Consider the following 21,646-nt stretch of genomic DNA (forward strand, 5'->3'; position numbering starts at 1 on the left):
GACCCTGCTGTGATTTGGGCAGGGGAATAGTGGCCCCGAGTGTGAGAACCCCATAGAGCAGATAGTTAGGAGTGTCATCGGCTCCAGATTAGGGGTTTGCTTATGAAAGGCACTCTTGCAGGCGAGTTGTTTGCTATCTCTAGGAATTAGATAGTCCTGGGACGGGCAGTCCTCTGATGTCAGCAAGGCCCCAAGATGTCAAAGTACCAAAAATACAGAGTAAAAAACCATGATTAGTACACTCCCCTATCACAATGTAGACCATTTCCATCTCCCCAGAAGTTCCTTTGTGTCCCTTCCCAGTCAGTCTCTGCCCCACTCCAGACAACCGGTGTTCAGATTTTTTACTTTAAATTAGTTTTATTTGTTCTAGAACCTGATATAAACAAGATTATATCATGTAATTCTTGCGTTCCGCTTCTTTTGCTCAACACGTCATATGTATGTGTTGCTTGTCTCTTTAGTTTGTTGCCCTTTATTGCTGAGTAGTAGTCAGTGTGTGAACATACCACAATTTGTTTATCCAGAGTGGATAAACATTGGACATTAGCTTGTTTCCAGTTTTTGGTTATTGTAAATAAACCTGTTATAAACATTCATCTTTTGTTGACATATGTTTTCATTTCTCTTGAGTAAGTATTAGGAGTGGAATTGCTAGGTCAAGGGTTAGGTGCATGTTTAACTTTTTATGAAACTGCCAGGTTTTTGAAATAGTTGTGCCATTTTACATTCCCACAAGCAATGTATGAGAGTTTTGATTGCCCTGTATCCTCACCAACATTTAATGTTGTTATTCTTTTAAATTTTATATCCTTTAAAATTAAAAAAAAAACACTTCCTGAAACCCTGAACTTCTTAATACCCTTTTCTCAGTTTCTTTGACACCTCTATTTTTAAGATAAATACTTGGTTAATCAGCCTTTTTTTCAATCTATACAATTTTCTAGACAGTTTGTCAGTTGCCTGAAAATGCTGCTGTATTTGGCTGGTACCCCACAAGGCAAGTAGATTTCCCAATCTCTTTCTCTTACACATACACACACACACCCCTCACAATCTAACAAGTATTTATTGCTTTATTTTCTCCAAAGTATTATGCTAAATATTGTAGGGCATTTTATAAAGATAATAAGCACATTATCTGCTTTCAAGATGGGAAAAGCAAATAAAAATCAATAAGTAAAATACAAGGTAGAATGCAATACATGCTCTAAAAGAGATAAAAAGGAAGTAACACTTCTGGACCTTGGAGCCTTGAAGCACATGCAGGTTTTGACAGGTGGTGATGATAAGAAAGGGCCTCATAGTGAAAAGAATAGTGTGTTTTTGTACCATACAATTAGTCTCATTTAGTCATAATTTAGTAATAAATTATGCTCATTTAGATAGAACTGACTTGAAATCTCTCTCTAATGTTCGAAAACCTTTTTCTCCAGATTTTTGGGCACCACTGAATAACTGCACCTTCTGAACTTTATCTTTGACTCAGAACATAGACACGTATTAGGATGAGGTTTGAGGGTTAGAATGGTACCATCTTTTTGAATCCTCATTATGACTGTTCTGGTACTCTGTTTCACCAATTATTTTTCCTTTCTCTTGATTCTTCTATTTCATCTTCACTGAATTTTGTTGTTACACCTATAAATGTATTAAAATCTCCCTCCTCCACCCCATTACAGGGGGAAAATAACTCTTTTTCAATCCTATTGTATCTGTCAAGCTATCATCCTGTTTTCCTCTCCTGTAACTGCAGAAGTGTTCACTTACTGCTTCTATCTCTTACCTTCACCAGTTATTTAACCTTTTGCTGTCTGAATTTTGCCTTCAGCCTCTCTTCTGAAACTATTTTATGAAGGGTCGAAACCATCTCTTAGTCAATAAATCTAATCTTTTTTTTTTTTCTTTTTCAGTTCAGATTGTCTTTGGCCTGTCTACAGGCTTTGTAAGTCATGTCTTTCTTCTTGATGGTCTCCCCTTCCTAGGCTTCTGTGGCTCTTTCCTTTTCTGGTTGTTCTACATCTATCTTCCCTGCCTCCTCTTCCTCCCTTTAAAGGTAGTGTTTACCAAGGATTTGCCCTTGGCCCACTTCTTTCATTGGTAATCTCATCCGAACCCGTCCCATCATATGCAGACCTCATCTGTTTCTCCAGCTCACTGCTTTTACATTCTTCAGTTGCTTATTAAACATGCCTCACCATCACTTCAAGTTTGATATGTTTAAAATATCTCCATACTCGATCAAACCTGAGTTTCTTCCACTGGGCCTGTTACTAGCACCCTTATCTTTCCAATCACCCACACTTCAAACCTTGGCATTTTCCTTGATGTTTTCTCTTTTGTTTCCCACATCTAGTTAGTTGCCAAGCCTAATAGCTTTAGCCTCTGTGATCTCTCTCCCCTCTTTCTTCTTCTCGACTTCTACTGTCACTATCCTAATTTAGGTCCTCATTTCAGTAAGTCTTTTGCAATGACTCCCTCATGAACTTCCTAATACAGAATTGTAGGAAGAGCGTGGGCTTTTCAGACCCAAGTGCTAACTGTGAAGATGGCACTCACTAGCTGACTGGCTTAGAGCAAATTGTTTAACCTCAGTTTATAGATGAGAAGATTCAGACACAGAGAAGTTAGTCATTCTTAACCTCGTGAAGTACTCTATTTTGAAGGATAAATGGGACAGTGTATACCTAGTGAGAAGGCACTAAAAAAATATTACTTATCTCTCCCTACTTTTAATCTCTTTACAACCCATTAACAGATTAATATTCTTTAAGCACAGCTTTAATCGTCAATCTCTCGCTCTTCCGTGTTTCCCCATTGTCTAATTTGCCCATAATTTTTAGCCTAGTGTTTCAGACTGTTAATTTGCTTCAGCCTCCCTTTCTGACCTTATTTCTTCCTACTCTTATAAACATCTTTTTGAGCAAAACAAAACCAGTAGCAATGCCCCATAGCAAAGTGGTTAAGAGCATGAGTTCTAGAGTCAGGCTACCTAGATTTAAATCCCAGTTCCTTTACCCAATTTGGGCAAATTTCTCAATCTCCCTAAACCTTAGTCTCCTGTCTGAAAAAACTAGGATAACTATACTGCCTACTGCATTGGGTTCTTGGAAGGATAAAATGAGATTATGTATATAAAGCAGTTGGTGCCTGGCACATTGAAAGCAGCCACTTTTAGAAGGATTAGTAGAAGGAGTAGCAGTAATAGTTTTTGTTGATGCTGTTATTATTTGCTTCTCCCATTTCCATCTCCGGGCTCTTCATATTCTTTTCTCTGCATGGAATGCAGTTCTTCCCATTTGTACCTGTCTAAATTTTAACCATCTTTAAAGATCTCCCTTGGTTCTTGTGTCACCACCTTTCCCCTAGTTATCTTTCCTTTTCAGAACTCTTTAACTCTTTTAGTTTAGAATACTTATTACTTTCATGTGCTTATCAGTCCATTTCCCTTTAAAAGACTAGAAGTGCCTTCAGGGCAGATTGTGTAATTCATTTCTTTTATCCTCTAAAACACACCATCTCACACAGAATCATGACAAAAAGTATTTGCTTAATAAATATATTAATTCACTATAACCAATAGCCCTTTTGTTCCAAAGGATTTACTCTTATTTCTTTAGGAATTTTTGTAAACTCTCCATTAATCGCTGGTACATGAAAACTTTAATTTTGTCATGAAAATGAAATTATTGGGCTCAAGGAGACTAATTAAAGAAAAAGCATTGTAGCAGAAGACAATAATAGCAAAACAAAACAAAAACTGACCAGGTGACACTGTTTTGAATTCAACAAAATTATTTTTTTCTACATCGCCTCTTATTTCTTCATTTCTTACTGTTCCAAATCTGCTCTGTACCTAATAGTACCTATCATGGTGCCAGATTGAGGTGTGAAGTAAGCATTTGTGGATAACAACTGATATAAAATCTGTTTTATGAAATAAAGAATATCATATAACATAATACATTAAAATGTGATTAAATATCTCGTTCAATTTGTTAAAATGAGAAAGTGTCACCCTCACATTCTGTGCAGATGGAGTTTTTTCTTAGTAAGCATTCCCACAGGTCTTAGGAAGGGGGTAGGGTGGGAGTGGGGGAATCTCCACTTGAGAATTTCCTTTCTCACGGTGATTTGGCACTTCTCCAGCCTATCCTTCAGCATAATGTGTGCCTTGTCCTTGTTAAAGGAGGCTTGTCATTTGCTTTCATGTCTTTAAAAATATTTCTGGTCATTTGAAATAATTAATTTATAAATGGTATACTATCATTATAAAGAGAGTGCTCCAAGGGCAAGAGGCAAGTGTTAGCAACTGAGTAAATATTTAATTTGTATAGACATATTATTTATTTCTTCAATAGGTATTGATCAGCACATTAAAATGGTAATATTTTTCTGTTCAAGAATGGCTGTTCCTTACTTGACCACAAAAGGCTATGGTTCTTCAAATGTAAAATAAATAGCTAGTGGGAAGCAGCCACATAGCACAGGGAGATCAGCTCGGTGCTTTGTGACCACCTAGAGGGGTGGGATAGGGAGGGTGGGAGGGAGGGAGATGCAAGAGGGAAGAGATACGGGGACATATGTATATGTATAACTGATTCACTTTGTTATAGAGCAGAAACTGACACACCATTGTAAAGCAATTATACTCTAATAAAGATGTTAAAAAACAAAAATTATAATTATGTGACATGATAGAGGTGTTAGCTAACACTATGATGGTCATATTGTAATATACAAATGTATCAAATCAACACATTGTACACCTTAAACTACACAGTGTTATATGTTATTCATATCTCAGTTTTTGGTATGAAAAAATTTTTGAAACTTTATTGCAGCTTTATTGTAATAGTGTTTTACATCTTGATGTATATCTGTTCAGTTTTTTGTCTGTTTCTATGTATGCATGTATGTGTGTTTATATACATATAAAAGTGACATTATACCATATACACAAATATATATACTATAAATAAGTATGTTTTTTAAAAAAACTCATGATAACTGCATTAATTGTAATGAAAATGTAAATTAAAACTATGGTTAACTTCCAAGTTATATTAAAAAGAACGATAAGGATGGAGTGCTATCTGAATTCTCATTAAAAAATTTTTTTTTCAAAAACCTATGGTTCTTAATTACAGTACAGAATATTGTTTGTTTTTTTTTGTAAGGTAAACTTGCTTTGTATACTTTAGAAATATTATTTCTGTAATCTATTTAGTTATCAGGTGTCTTTATGCTTGAGGCCCTTGTTAAGGATCTCTTTTTTACTTAGAGCCCAGTTCCCCCTTACTACTCAGAGGGAGTGGGGAAGCATGGAGGGAGGGATGTAAAACATGACTAATTGATAGACCAGCTGGATAGATTTTCAAATTGCGAGATTTTTTTCTGTAGTGATAGAAAATTTGGTATCAGTACTTTACAAAGGCATTTAGTTTTTTGTTTTCATATTAAAATCTCAAGGAAGGGGCTTCCCTGGTGGCGCAGTGGTTGAGAGTCCGCCTGCCGATGCAGGGGACGCGGGTTCGTGCCCCGGTCTGGGAGGATCCCACGTGCCGCGGAGTGGCTGGGCCCGTGAGCCATGGCCGCTGAGCCTGTGCGTCCGGAGCCTGTGCTCCACAACGGGAGAGGCCACAACAGTGAGAGGCCCGCATACCGCAAAAAAAAAAAAAAAAAAAAAAAAATCTCAAGGAAATTGATTAGGAGACCAAGCAGTCAGCTCGGGCACAGAAGAAATTTAAGAAAACTCATCCTGTATTAGGTGGATTTTCTGCTCAACCTGGGGAATAAATACTTTTTTGCGACATGTGGGTTTTCGTGTTTTTATGAATTGTTTAGGGAAGCTTTTCTGCTGTAATGGCTGAATATAAGTTGCAAAGATTTAAGCCCTTCCTTATATTAATGTTCCACCTCATTAACTTCATTGTTAGGGCTTTTACACTTCAGTGATTTAAATAAAATGATCTAAATGTAGTTCTGCTGTCCTCTCTTTCTCCCTTTTGAGGTCTAGATGATTATGTATTTAGTTTTGTGTTTTCATTTAGACTCTATAGTTAATTCTGTTAACCGCAAGATGATGAAGGGAAGCTATTGTATATCTAAATATCTTATGCTGCAACTTTTTCAACTGTTGTTTTAGCTTTTTTACTTTCAAGTCGTCTTCAGAGACCAGGAACCTCATAACTATAAGAATCCATTCTACTGTAGAGTTCAGATCGGTGATTATAGATGAGCTTTCACATATATCCTGTGGTATTTATAGAGCTGGAACCCAAATAAGGAAGAGCTTTGCTTAAAAGCAAGCTATGTTTGTCCTTAAAAATGTTTTCTAAGCATTTTCAGAAAAAGTAGGAATTATAGTGAATTTCTGAGCAGACTCACCTTTGCAAATATTTGCAGCTACTTGTAAATGGTAGACATATTTAGGCATAAGGGTTTTTCCTATATGATTTACTGCCAGATATGAGGACACCTTAGCACTGTATACCCCAAATGCAAATTAGGTGTCTTTGTTAAAAGTGTAGAGAAAAAGAAGTTAATTTGAGTTCAGGGGAATTAAGCTGTCATGTCAGACATTTTGCATTTTAAAAAATATTTAATTTCTAAGGTGCATTATTAAATAATTCTATGAAGATTCATCAGTATTTGACCCCTTTAAATTGAGCAGTGAATTTCATTTTACATACGTGTAGGTATTGACGTGAGATATTGATGTTTATTCCTAATCATTTCTTTTATTTTCCAGCTCACCAGCGACTGGAACCAGCAACTCTGTCAGGGATTGTGGCATTTATCCTTAGTCTTTTATGCGCAGCTCTGAATTTAATTCGAGGCTTTCATGCCATAGAAAGTCTCCTGCAGGTACTGTGCTATTTTTGCAATTTCAGGTGACTATGCCTTTTGATTCTACTTGTTACACAGTTGATTTAAATTGATTTGGGTATTAGTACAACTTAAAATGCATGCTCAGATTTTGTATTCTTTATACCTACTCTAGTTTCCCCTTCCTCTAAAAACACTGATTTCTACTTGACTTCTTTGACCTAATTAACACATATTTATTTATTATCTACTCTCCCAGGAGGTACTATTTAGAGGTATTCTGGGGACACCAAGATACATGTGACGAGGGCCCTGCAGTCTCAGACCCTAGAGTTGAATTGGGGAGGCAAAGAAGTCCACAAACAAATGTCAAGTACAGAAAGTTTGGAAGAGGAGTGGTCAGTGTGAGTCAGGATAGAAGAAGAAAGCTCTGTGGTGAGGGAAGCTCTGGGAGGGGTGAGCGGGACCTAGAAGGATCTGAGTGGACAGAGAGGAGTAGAAGAAAGAAGAGGGCATTCATGGGCAGGTTTTTGTCCTACCGCTGGGTATTCCTACCTAGTTATCTGCTCCTTTTCCTTTTTGACTGGTGGCTGCCTGTGAAATGACTAATTTCTTGAGATATTGCCAACTATTTTGTTTTCCAGAGGAGTTTCTTCCAGAGAGTAAAGCTATCAGAGTATACTTTTTCTCTTATTCTTTTTGTAAACTTTTGAAACTCCCTTTCTTAAAGTTAAGCACATCTCAGCCAGCCTTTCCGTGTCACTTTCCCTGAAGATTTTTTTGACACTCCCATGTTGTAAATTAGTTCTCTTTTTTTGGCCAGTATTAAGCCAAGAATATCATTTGTAAAAACCCAGTCAAGACACCTTCTATTCTGTTTTTAAATAGCTGTTAGTTTGGGGGAATACTCAAGAGAGTGCCATTTTGAGTACCCTCTGAACGTCCTCAGCCATATGAAGCCAATAGCAGAGGACATCACAGGTTCCAGGCAGCTGAGTTTTGCCTGCAGGGGATTGGGGGTCTTTTCATGACTTCCGAATTCCTCTCCCGAACATCCTGGGCATGCAGGTAAAGCCCCTCTTCCCTTTCAGGCACAGGACAGCTGGCTATTGTCTCTTGTCATTCCTGCCCCTGTTCCTTAGCCAGTTAGCTTTATTCCAGCAGGATTTCAATTTCGAGCTAAACAACCTGCCAAAAAGAAACAAAGGCAATTTGGAGACTGCTGACTGAAAATACTAATAAATAAGATCCTCTCTTGCCTTTTTTTTTTTTTTAACTTGATGTAGTGGAAAGAACAGTAGCATAGGAGTGTGAAGAGTTGATTTTTGTTTGTGGAAGAGAGAGCGAGAGAGAGGGTTGGCTCCAGCTGAGCTACTGATTAGCTCGGTGACCTTGAGTAGCTCACCTTACTTTCTGGTCCTCAGTTTTATTGCTTATAAAATGAAGGAGAAAGGTGGATTTGATGAGTATTTCTCTAAGAATAGGACACATTTACACCTGGTTACACAATAGATGACTTTAGGTGGTAGAGAGAGAAACATTTTTAATTTTAAAAGTTATGTATTTAATGTATATTAATGTATAGTGTCTGTGTTTGGTAAGGGATACTAGTTTCTATTAATGGTAGAGATATGAAAATTTCCTTTTAAAAGAAATTAATTTTAATAAAAGTCACCTTTATGACATATCTTAATAAATAATGGTATAATTAGTATTTAGAGTTGTCAAAAATTATGAAGGTGGTTCTGTGAGGTTAAAATTTCATTGTTAAAATAATTCTCTGGTTGTTTGAAATTGGCAAACTAATAAAGGGAGGGAGCAGGCCTGGGTAGAGGAAAGGAGAGCTTTACCATCCCTGACTTAGAAGACAGTACATAAGTTGCAGAACCTGGGGTTTAGTCTGCATGATTTTTAAGTTAAAATTCAGGCAAGGCTGTCATATCTCACAATTTTTTCAGGCACTCATATCCTATCCTTCCTCTTCCTGGACTGATTCTTTCCTCTGATTCACAACTTCAGAACTAAGCAAGTAGTATAGAACGGATGAACAACAAGGTCCTACTGTATAGCACAGGGAACTATATTCAATATCCTGTGATAAACCATAGTGGCAAATAATATTTTTAAAATGTATGTATATGTATATCTGAATCACTTAGCTGTACAGCAGAAATTAATGCAACATTGTAAATCAACTATACTTCAGTAAAATAAATTTTTAAAAAAACTAAGCAAGTAGTATAAACTACAGCTTTTCATGGCTTTTGAGCTGTTATCCCCGACTAATGCCTGCCTTGATTCCTAAGTGTTTCATGTTCTCCCTCTGATCAGTAATGTCTTTGCCTCATCACAGTTGAGGTTTTCAGAAGAATAGTAATATGATTAAACTACTGCTTATGTGTAACTGACTGATAGCTCTGAGACTTCTCAGCCTACTTATATTTTAAAAAGGCAACATTACAAACCAGTATCTCTCATGAACATAGAAGCAAAAGCCCTCAACAAAATATTAGCACATTGAATCCAACAGTGTATTAAAAGTATTATACACTACAACCAAGTGGGTTTTATTCCAGTTTTGCAAGGCTGATTCAACATTTGAAAATCAATTAATACAGTCTATCACATCAACAGCTAAAGAAGAAAAATCATATGGTCATATCATGCTTTTTTGTCAGAAAAAGCATTTGGGGGCTTCCCTGGTGGCGCAGTGGTTAAGTATCCGCCTGCCAATGCAGGGGACACGGGTTCGGGCCTTGGTCTGAGAGGATTCCCACATGCCGCAGAGCAACTAAGTCCATGCACCACAACTACTGAGCCTGTGCTCTGGAGTCCGCATGCTACAGCTACTGAGGCCCGCGCTCCTGGAGCCCATGCTCCGCAGCAAGAGAGGCTGCCGCAGTGAGAGGCCTGCGCACCACAGCGAGGAGTGGCCCCTGCTTGCTGCAACTGGAGAAGGCCCACGCGCAGCAACGAAGACCCAATGCAGCCCAAAATAAATAAATTAAATTAAATAAATTAACAAAAAGAAAAAGCATTTGACAAAATCATGATAAAACTCACAGCAAACTAGGAATAAAGGGGAACTTCCTTAACTTGATAAAGAATATCTACAGAAACCCTACAGCTAACATCATGAATGATGAGAAAGTACATGTTGTCTTCCTAAGATCGGGAACAAGACAAGGATGTCCCCTATCACCACTCCTATTCAACATTGGAAGACCTAGTGAATGCAATAAGACAAAGAAAACAAAAAGTATACAGTTTGGGAAGGAGGAAATACAGCTGCCTTTATTCATAGATGGCATGATTATTTATATAGAAAATCCAAAAGAATCAACAAACTCCTAGAACTAATAAGTGATTGTAGCAAGGCCACAGGATCCAAAGTTAATGCATAAATGTCAATTGCTTTCTTATATATCAGCAAGGAACAATTGAAATTTGAAATTAAAATTACAATTCCATTTATATTGGCACCCCCCCCCCCAAATGAGACACTTAAGAATAAATCTAGCAAAATACATAGAAGATCTATATAGGGAAACCATAAAACTCTGATAAAAGAAGTAAAAGAAGGGCTACCATGTTCATGGATAGGAAGACTCAAAATTGTTAGGATGTTGGTTCTTCTCAACTTGATCTGTAGATTCAACACAATCCCAATCAAAATCCCAGCAATTTATTTTGTAGATATTGGCTAAGTGATTTTAAAGTTTATATGGAAAGGCAGAAGGCCCAGAATAACCAACACAATACTGAAGAAAACAAAGAGAACTGATGCTATCCAATCTCAAGACTTATTGTTAAGCTATAATTAAAACAGTGTGCTACTGGCAAAAGAACAGACAAATAATTTAGTCAATGGAACAGAATAGAGAGCCTAGAAATAGACCCACACAAATATAATCAACTGATCTTTGACAAAGCAACTAAAGCAATTCAGTGGAGAAAATTTTCTTTTCAATGAATGGTGCTGGACAGCTGCACATCCACATGCACAAAAAAAAAAAAAAAAGCTAGACACAGATCTTACACCTTGGACAAAAAAGTTAACTCAAAATGGATCACAGACCTAAATATAAAACAAAACTATAAAACTTATAAAAGGTAACAGGAGAAAACCTAGGTGACCATGGGTGTGGTGATGAATTTTTAGATCAATAACAAAAGCATGATCCATGAGAGAAAAAATTGGTAAGTTGGACTCAATTTTAAAACTGCAAAGGACATTTTTAAGGGAATGAAAAAGATAAGCCATAAGCTAGAAAGTATTAAAATATTTGCAAAACACATCTGGCAACGGCTTGTATCTAAAATATACAAAGAACTCTAAAACTGAAGAAAGCAAACAACCCAATTAAAAAATGGGCTAAAGAACTGAACAGACACCTTAACAAAGTAGATATAGAAGAGGCAAATAAGCATGTACAAAGATGCTCAACATCATATGTCATTAAGAAAATGAACATTGAAACAGCAGTAACACACCACTAAACATCTATTAGAATGGTAAAATCCAAAAAACTGACAATACCAAATGCTGATGAGGAAATGGAACAGTAGGAACTCTCACTCATTGCTGATGGGAAATCAAAATGGTACAGTCACTTTGGAAGACAGTTTGGCTGTTTCACACAAAGCTGAACATAGACTTATCATATGATCTAGCAGTCATGCTTCTAGGTATTCTACACCCAAATGAGTAGAAAACTTACATCCACACAAAAACTTGTGCATGAATGTTTGTATCAGCTTTATTTGTAATTTCAAAAAGCTGGATGCAATTAAGATGCATTTCAAAAGGTGAATGGATAGGGACTTCCCTGATGGTCCAGTGGTTAAGACTCTGTGCTTCCAATGTAGGGGGCATGGGTTCAATCCCTGGTCGGGGAACTAAGGTCCCACATGCTGTGTGGCATGGCCAAAAGAAAAAAAAAAGCAGAATACACCCAAATAAATCCATCATTAAAAAGAAAAAGTGAATGGATAAACAAACTTCAGCAATCCATACAATGGAATATTATTCAGTAATATATAAAAAGAAGTGAGCTATCAAGCCAGAAAAAGACATGGCTAAACCTTAAGTTGATACTGCTTAATGAAAGAAGCCAGTTTGAAAAAACTATATACTATATGATTCCAACTGTATGACATTTTGAAAAAGGCAAAACTCTAAAGACAGTAAATGAAAAGATTTGGAGGGAGAGAGGAAGGGATAAATAGTAGGAGCATGAGATGTTTAGGGCAGTGAATCTGTTCTGTACGTTACTGTAATAGTGGTTATGTCATTATGCATTTGTCAAAACTGATAGAATGTACAACACAAAGAGTGGGCCCTAATGTAAACCATGGACTTTAATAATAGTATGTCACTATTGGCTCATCGGTTGTACCCCCTTAATGCAAGATGTTAATGATAGAGGAAACTGGGTAGGGGAAAAATGGTTATATGGGAACTCTGTACTATCTGCTTCATTTACTGTAAACCTAAAACTGCTCTAAAGATAGCAGTCTATTCACACGTACGTACGTACACACACACACACATACACATACACATGCTTCTTGCCTCTGTCTTAGAGTCTACAATTTCTGTAGCAGCTTCAAGGGTTTTTTTGTTTGTTTGTTTTAAATAGTTCCTTAAAACTGTGGTGGTAGGGCGTGAAAGCAGCATGGGGTACATTTTGAATGGGGAAAAGGTTAGAGTGGTCTTTTTCATAGTAAAAGTAGTAGATCATTTATAATTTGGGCACTCTCTGGATGCTTGTATCTTTGAAGATGTGTCTTTCTGATGGTTGATACGGAATTCTTTCTTTTTCACTGTCGTCCTAGACTAAATTCACCCCAACAGCACTGCTTTCTCACTTGACCCAGGGAACTGTAAATTGGTCCATATGGGATTTTTAGCTATCTGGGAACTAGGGACACCTGGTTTTTCTGTTCTCTTAGCATTGTTTTAAATCTTTGTTCTGCCATAACCCACATACACTTATCAACTCATCAACAGTTGAGGTTCCTAAAACAGTGATGCTTTAAGAGAGCAGTGAGGAAACAAGAGTGCAAAGTTGGGGGAATGTAGTCCACAGGTACTTTGTCACTCATAGGTAGTTTTAAGGTATTTTCCACCAAATTCTGATCCTCTCACCTAAATGAGAAATACTGCTTTTGGAAATTCACTGGACCAAAAGTAGAGATCCCATTGTTCCAGTTATTGGGGATTTTACATCTGCACAGAGATAATGTTCTGGTAAGTGACTGGTGCTTGGAGATATGTTTCCTTGTCTTGTTATGAGAATAATGAGGGAGTACTATGTAGTGTTGGATTCCGTGTCCTAAAAGATGGAATGGACCATAGGCAAACAAATGGAGATGAATGTCAGAATGCAGAGGGCACTGTGATAAACTTAGACCTCTTAGCAGGATAGGATTAGGGGTGCAAGCTAGATTAATTTCAGTGAGTACATCCTTTATAGCTTGAATTAACCTGAAAAAAAATGTACACAAAATTAGGGGCCTGAGTTCTCTCCCTTTTAATTTTCCCGCATTAGCACCTATTTTATCATTGTTCATGACTTGTACTGGTTAAAAGGTCCTTTTTATTCTCAATAAAGACATTGAACTTAAGACATACTCTTAGCCTTCTCTCTGGTTCATCATTTTACTTTGTGTTAGGAATAATCTCTACTTTAGCTGAAAGTGTGTAGTGTATTTCCTGAGTGTGAGCAATATATCGATATTAATTTAAAGTTTGCTTTCTTGGGGCTTCCCTGGTAGAGCAGTGGTTGAGAGTCCGCCTGCCGATGCAGGGGACGCGGGTTCGTGCCCCAGTCCAGGAAGATCCCACATGCCGCGGAGCGGCTGGGCCCGTGAGCCATGGCTGCTGAGCCTGCGCGTCCGGAGGCTGTGCTCCGCAACGGGAGAGGCCACAGCGGTGAGAGGCCCGCGTACCGCAAAAAAAAAAAAAAAAAATTAAAGTTTGCTTTCTTAAGGCTGTGAATTCTAAATACTCTTCTTGAATGCTAAAAATGATTGCCACGTGTAGCTTGGTGCCTGAGGCATGTTTAAATTTCAGAACCCACATGAACCAACATACCTGTATAACGCTGGTTGAAGATTCAGCACAAGTTTGTTTCTTCTAGATTAATAACTGCCTCTTAGGGTGATAAGGAGGGATTTATTAAAATGTGTAGTACTGAAGTTTTTCTTTGGTATCTTGAGTTCAGACTGAGGAGGTTTAGGATGAATACAGGTTTTTTATTAAGTTGGTGAATTTGATTTGGTGTCCACAGTAATGTGTAAATTAGATTATTTTCACTCATTTCCATGCTTTGTTCTGAGTTTAGCGATGTTAATAAGTTTATTGTGAATTGACGCCTCACAAATGTATGAGCTTTTATCACATTGGGTTTATTTTTCCTGTGTTCCTTTAAGGATCCGCCTTGAAGCAATGATCTTAATTAAGCTGACACCAACCTAGAAGTAATTCACACATGGTACATTAGGAAAAAATGAGTATTCTGATACAGCAGTAGAAATGCTGACCTGGAAGTAGTCAGAATACCTGGATCCCCTCTGCCAGCTAACTAACTTTGTGACCTTGGATTGGTTATTTTACCTTCTTGGAGCTCATTTTCCTATTCTGCAAGAGGAAAGTTTTAGACTACATAGGCTCAAGGACCACTTCAGTACTAAGGTGCTAACTCTCTGATTCTAAAATTGTTTGTAATGGATACTACAACTAAAAGTAATCAACTTGCTTTTATTCCTTGAGTTCTTTATTTCCAGTAGATTTGTTACTACCTTTTAAAGAAATTACATACCTGTTAAAGCTCACTGGAAGTTTGGATTTATTTAGTAGCGCAATATCTATGCTAAGATGCATTGCTTGCTTTCTTCTAAAAAAATAAACGTATTTTTCCTGAGTTCTATGCTCATTGTTAAAGAATTGGGGGAAAATGTATAAAGAAGAAAAGAAAAATCCCAAATTTTCTTATTTTATTAATATATACCACATATATACATATCATATCCATTATGTAACTTTGTGTCCTTTTTTTCACCTAAGATTAAAAAGTGAGTTTTTCCCAATTATTACAAACATTTAAATAGTATCATTCTAATACATTTGTATGGCTATTATATGAAGCTTCTGCTTACCTCTTTATCATCACCTTAAAATAAATTCTTTCCCTTTATTTGTTATTTTTCAAGCAATGTTGGTAATCTAGCATCCTCTGAAGGTGAATGTGATTTTTAAAAATTTGAACTCCTTACCTTAGCCCTTCCTTCCCCACCCCACCTTTGTCCCTTCTCGTGTTGACCCTGCACCCACCCCACTCCCACTTCTGTCCATTCTCTAAATCTCTGCCCCATGTTTCCTCAACCTCTAGCTATTCATCTGTTTTTCATCTGCTTCCTCTCTACTGGCTCTGTTCTCTCAGCTCATAAATATGTTATAGCCTGCTGATCTTTAAAAAACGAACAAAAAACCCTAAAAAAAACCTCTTGATGCATGTTCCCTTCTAATATTTTGAAAGCATAGACTATGCCTGTTGCCCCCGTTCCCTTACCTCTGTTCTCTTAGTTTACTGTGATCTCTTTCCGCCCTCATAATTCTTTCAAACATCGACCATTAAGTTCACCAGTGTCTTTCTGGTTGCCAAATATTGCAGCCACTCTTGAGGCCTTGTTTGACGTTTCCTCTCTGTCTCATCTCACACACTGTTCAGTTCTTTCTTTTGAAAATAACTCATTGTTTAAATTCAAAAATAATGTTTATTTTAGAAAACTTAGAAGCAAGTGAAACAGATCACTATTAATAGTTTGATGTGTTACTTTATTCTTCTTGACATTATCTCATTCCTTCAGTTCTGTGAAACAATTTTCTCCTGTTGTATTTTTTTCCTATCTCTTCTTGTTCCTCAGTTTATTTGGTAAACTTTCTTCCTCCACCTCTCCTTTAAATAGTAGCGTTTGTGTCATGTCGTGGGCTTTATATTCTTCTAACTCTATACCTTCTCTTTGGATATTTTCATAACTTAAAGAGTTAATACATGTATATCCACAAATATCCACAGTCACGCATACACACAATAAAATGTGTAGATGGTAAATTTCAAAGCCTTTAATTTTCACAGTAAGTAATTCTCTTCCCATTTCTGCTCCCCAGAGTCAACCACTGGTGTATCCTTCTAGAGTGATTATGTGCATATGCTAATACATATGTATTTCTATATTTACTTATATAATTATTCTTTTAAAATTATTCCTTTATAAATGGCAGTATACTGTTCATAGTGATTTGCATCTTTTTCCACCTGACAATGTGTAGATCATTTCATAGCAGTATATAGAGATTCTTTTTAGTGACTGCATAGCATTTTTATTTTCATTTGTATCCCCCCACCACACAACATTTTATTTTGAAAGAATTTAAACCTACAGAAAGTTTTTAAAAAAACAATACAATTAACATCTACCTGTATACATACCTACCTTTCTTTCTTCTTTTATCTCTTTATTTTCTTTTTTTTCTGAATCATTGGAAAGTAAAATTGTAGGTATTATGACATTTTATTCCAAAATTATTCAATATGTCTGTCTTAAGGACTAGGACATTCTCCTGCATAATCACAATACCATTCTTACACCAAAGACATTGAAGATCAGTGCAGTATTAGCTAATATAAAATCTATATTCAAATTTCACAATTCAAAATTGACCCCGAATGTCCTTTATATATACTTTTTTCTCTCTCCAGTCTATCAGCCAATCAAGAATTAAGCTTTGCATTCTGTTGTCATAGTCCTTTATTTCATTTAACTACTATTTAAATATATGACAACTAAACTAGAGCTCTAGGTTAAACTGTTCCCTGAAGCTGACTTAAATGTCTACTAAACATAATTATTTGGATATGTCACTAGCAACTCCAAAATACCTTGTCCAAAATGAACTCAAGTTTTTTCTGCTCTCAGACCTACTTTTCCTCCTATATCCCCAACTTGGTGAATGGTATCATTTAAATGTTGCCTGAATAGGAGACCTTGGAGTCATCCTAGCCTCTTCCTTCTTGAAACTGCACAAGCTACTCCCTTTGCCTGGAATTCTCTTCCTACCTTGTCTACTAGTCCATCCTTCAAAATGCAAATTAAGCTTTATTTTCTGTGCCAAACCTTCCCTGATCCTTTTTTTCTCCAGGTAGAATTAAATGTGTCTCCAGTAGGCTCCCGTAGTACCCTGTACACACTCCTATCCCGTCAGTTACCACTTCAGGTGGGAATTGTTGCTCTTTGTATCTGCCTTCCTGTTTAGAGTTGAGCTTCTTGAGTTGGTGTTGACTTGTTTTCTGTCCTTGGTCTAGTAACAGTACTTGGCCCATAAGTGTTCAATGAATGACTATTTATTGAATGGAAAAATGTCTTTATAGATATTCTCTTTAGCAAGGGGAAATAAAGATTTTTCAAAGCTGAACTCAATTTGGCATGCATTTGTTGAATTCCTACTATGTGCACAGTTTCATGCAAGTAGTAAGATTTAGTTTCTGCCCTGAAGGAAGGTTAGGATCTCATTGAGAAGACAAGGCCAGTACATTAGAGATTTAAACAATATTGAAAGGTAATCCTAATTATCTGATGAATGATGCAGACAGTAACCTCTGGGAAAGAGAAGTTAGAGAATGTTTTTGAATACTTACTGTGTGTCAGTTACTGTTCTATATTTTTGCCAATGTTATTTCATTGAATCTCTACTTTTATTTTCAAAAAAGGGAATTGAAGTTAAATAAATAGTCCATGATCATACGCTAATAAGTAAAGATTTGAACCCAGATCTGATTGTCCAGAAACATGCTTTTAAGTGTTCCAAAGGCAATTAAGAGAGTTATAAAGTGATAGTGTAAATTTAGGGAAAATACAGTATTCAATTGTAAGACAGTAATTAAATTATTATATAGTCCCACAATTAAAGGTTATATAATTATTACAAATTAAGTAGTTGAGAAATATTTAGTATCTTGAGAACATGTTTACGATATAGTGTGAAGTACTAGAAAGCAGTATGTAAAAGGATGATTCCATTTTTTTAACGTACATATATTTTTGTACAGAAAGGATTGGAAGGAAGTACCTAAATGGTTAATAGTAATTCTCCCAAAGTTGTAATATTATGGACTATACGAGTTTCTTCTTTGTAACATTCTGTTTCAGATTCTCTACAATGAACATGAACTTTTATAATCAAAAAAGATCATTTAATGGACTGAAGAAAAAACAATCAAGCAGAACTTATTTAAAAGTCTTAGAATTATTAAAGTAGAAGGGTTTTGTGTTGACCTTCCCTGCCTCTGGGATTGAACTGGCCTAACCATCCCAGACAGATTAATGGTTTCTATTTTAAGATCCTCTCACTAGGATAAGCCCCTCTCCCTCTGCCTTACAGGCACTTCTGTTGTCCAATAGCAAATGGAAAAGCAATTTTCTCTTTATATTATTTCCTGAAGACGTGGTCGTGAGAGACACTCCCATGTCTTCTGGAAATTTTTATTGTATAAAGAGATTTTTTTCTAAAATAAGGGCCAAATTTAATGTTTCTACCTAGAAGAAAGAATGATGCTCCTGCCTGGGCTTTATGTTCTACTTCATAAAAACATTGAAAGAAATGATAAATATAGATATTTAAGAGGAATCAGAAAGGAATAGAAAAAAAGGGTTTGTTACATGTCTCTATTAGTTTTCTTTTAAAAGAAATATTCTATGAATAATCTGTCTCTGTTTTTCCTCTGGGTGGTTTTTTTTCTAGCATAGCATGTACGACTGAATTTCCTCATTGGGATTTAGCACACTCTAGTGGACAGTAGCTTTTCAGTTTGGGTTGTCTTTTTTTTTTTTTTTTTTAAATCATGCCAGAGACTTTATTGGACAGTTCAGTAATGTGCTTACTAGATGGTGAAGTTTGTCAATATTTATTTGAGCCAAATAGTAATCCTAGCAAGCAGGCTTAACTTTATAGGCCACTGGGGTGTTGTACTTTTTTAAAAAAATTAATTAATTTATTTTTGTCTGTGTTGGGTCTCCGTTGCTGCATGCAGGCTTTCTCTAGCTGTGGCGAGCGGGGACTACTCTTCATTGTGGTGCATGGGCTTCTCATTGCAGTGGCTTCTCTTGTTGCGGAGCATGGGCTGTAGGCATGCGGGCTTCAGTAGTTGTGGCACGTGGGCTCAATAGTTGTGGCTCACAGGCTCTAGAGTGCAGGCTCAGTAGTTGTGGCACATGGGCTTAGTTGCTCCGCAGCATGTGGGATCTTCCCGGACCAGAGATCAAACCCATGTCCCCTGCACTGGCAGGAGGATTCTTAAACCACTGCGCCACCAGGGAAGTCCCTGGGGTGTTGTACATTTTTATTTGGTTTCTTTAGTAGCAAGAAGAGAGGCTTTCTACGTTACATGGAAATTTGTTTCCATTGGCTTTCATCTTCTCTTGGATAAGATATAATTGATGGGGAGGCCCAGACATAGAGGAAGACTGGTAGCCTTCCTCTACCTCACACTCCCTGGTTCTTATAATGTATTTTATGTTTCTATTTCAGGACTCTTGAGAATTTTTATATGCCACTTTTGAAAATTTTGACCATTTGTGCGTAAATGTTGTCATATCCTATCCCAATGGATTGTTTTTGGAAATGGGCTTGCACCGGAAAAAAAAAAGTAATTTTTATTTTGTTTTTGCAGAGTGATGGTGAGGATTTTAATTACATTGTTGCATTTTTCCTTGGAACAGCAGCCTGCCTTTACCAGGTAGGTTCTCTCCGATTTTAAGAAACACTTTCCCATTATTGCTTGTTTCAGGTATCAATTCTAAAAATTTCTTGTGCACTTTAAATAAATAAAAATAATGTCTGAGTTTTTGCCCCTTTTTTAAATTTGAGCCTCTGTTAGCTTTGTGACCCTTTTGAATGGACATAGATCCCAGTGAACTCAGTGTTAGCCCTCTCCTGTGCTGGGGCTTCATTGGCGGCAGGTCCTCAGCCTATGGCAGTAAAGACTATACTTCTAGATATTCTGGTGACTTATTATTCAGCTTCAAAGCTCTGCTTTTACTCCAGGTTGAGGATTTTGTACTTTGGGGAAAGTCTTTGAAGAGGGAATGGTAAAAGCAGGATTTTAGGATATTTAATTTAGCACTGATGAGTAGGATGGATTGTCAGAACAGAGAGACTAGAAGCAAGGAAATGAGTTGAGAGGCAGAAGGTAATGAAAGCCTAAGCTAATGGTAACGGCAGTAGGGATAGGAAAAGGAAGGACGCTGAGAAGGAAGACTCACTAGGACTCAAAGACAGAATAGATCTCAGACTTTAGGAGGGAGGAGGTTTTGTACCTGAGTGATAGGGAGATACGTACTCCCATTTCTAAGAACAGAGGACGCACAGATGTGTTAGGGAAGGGAGAGGTAACCATGCCAATTACCCAGATTCAAGAATGTCTTTGCTGGGCTTCCCTGGTGGTGCAGTGGTTGAGAGTCCGCCTGCCGATGCAGGGGACACGAGTTCGTGCCCCGGTCCGGGAAGATGCCACATGCCGTGGAGCGGCTGGGCCCGTGAGCCATGGCCGCTGAGCCTGCGCGTCCGGAGCTTGTTGCTCTGCAACGGGAGAGGCCACAACAGTGAGAGGCCCGCGTACCGCAAAAAAAAAAAAAGAATGTCTTTGCTAAAACACGTTAGAGCAAGCAAGGCATTTTGACCTAACTTTTATAAGTGACACATTTCTCTGTCTTGCATAGAAAAACATTAGAAAGATTCAGGACTGCAAATAAAAGGCTACCTAAAACTCGGTAGAAGCCTTTAGGGAAATAAATATGCATATATATACATATATATATATATATATGTATATATATATAAAGTACAGGTACACTTTTTTTTGACCGCGCTGTGCGGCATGCAGGATCTTACTTTCACGACCAGGGATCGAACCCGTGGCCCCTGCATTGGGAGCGCAGAGTCTTAACCACCAGGGAAGTCCCGGGAAATATTTTGAATATATGCATTTGACTTTTATGTAAAGACATATTAGAAGTTTCAGTGGCCACATTTAAAAATGTATTTATTTATTTGGCTGCTCCAGGTCTTAGTTGCGGCATGCAGGATCTTTAAAGTTGCAGCATGCTGTCTCTTAGTTGTGGCATGTGGGATCTAGTTCCCTGACCAAGGATCGAACCTGGGCCCCCTGCATTGGGAGTGCAGAGTCTTAACCACTGGGCCGCCGGAGAAGTCCCAGCACCATTTTTTTTTCAATCCCCTAATTTTTCTTAGTCATTTATATTAGCTTCAGAAATTTTTCCTGTAAAATTTGGCAGATTGAATTTAATTAATGACATTTCATGCAGGAAATGTGAAAGCTTGTATTCGTTGATGTCACAAGTACTTTAATTTTATGAAATATTCTTATGTAGATTTTCTACTTTAATCTCTACAGTCCTATCACACAGGGTACATATCCTCATTTTTGAAAAGGAAAAATCTGAGACAGTTTCAGTACTATCCTGAGGTCACATAGCCAGTAAGTGGTAGAGTCAGAACTCTGAGTCTTCTGATTTTCAGTGTCATATTCATTCCACTATATCATGCTGTCTCTAAGCAAAATTCCTATATTTACATGATTTTTATAATGCTATAAAGTTATAATTTAATAACTTTTATAGGCATTATTTCATATGATTCTAAAACAGTATGAGGTAAATATTAACTTTAAAATAATTTCCTGAATGATTGTTCTTATAAAATATACTTTTAGCTGTTTTGCCTTAGTGAAAT

General features: G+C 37.0%; 1 protein-coding gene across 3 annotated transcripts in view; it reads left to right on the plus strand.

Moving 5' to 3' along the window:
- Positions 1-21,646, plus strand: part of SEC22A (SEC22 homolog A, vesicle trafficking protein) — a 74,459-nt gene that overhangs the window by 39,373 nt on the left and 13,440 nt on the right. For all 3 annotated transcript variants that reach the window (XR_014326237.1, XR_014326238.1, XM_082840139.1), the window contains exons 5-6: positions 6,755-6,870; positions 19,566-19,631. Coding sequence is in view for 1 of the 3 variants with exons in the window: in XM_082840139.1 (XP_082696265.1) it covers positions 6,755-6,870; positions 19,566-19,631 (182 nt within the window). In the remaining 2 variants the exon portion in view is untranslated. The remainder of the gene's footprint in view (positions 1-6,754; positions 6,871-19,565; positions 19,632-21,646) is intronic.

This window comes from Leucopleurus acutus (assembly GCF_964270905.1).
Source record: "Leucopleurus acutus genome assembly, chromosome: 5".
NCBI lineage: Eukaryota > Metazoa > Chordata > Mammalia > Artiodactyla > Delphinidae > Leucopleurus > Leucopleurus acutus.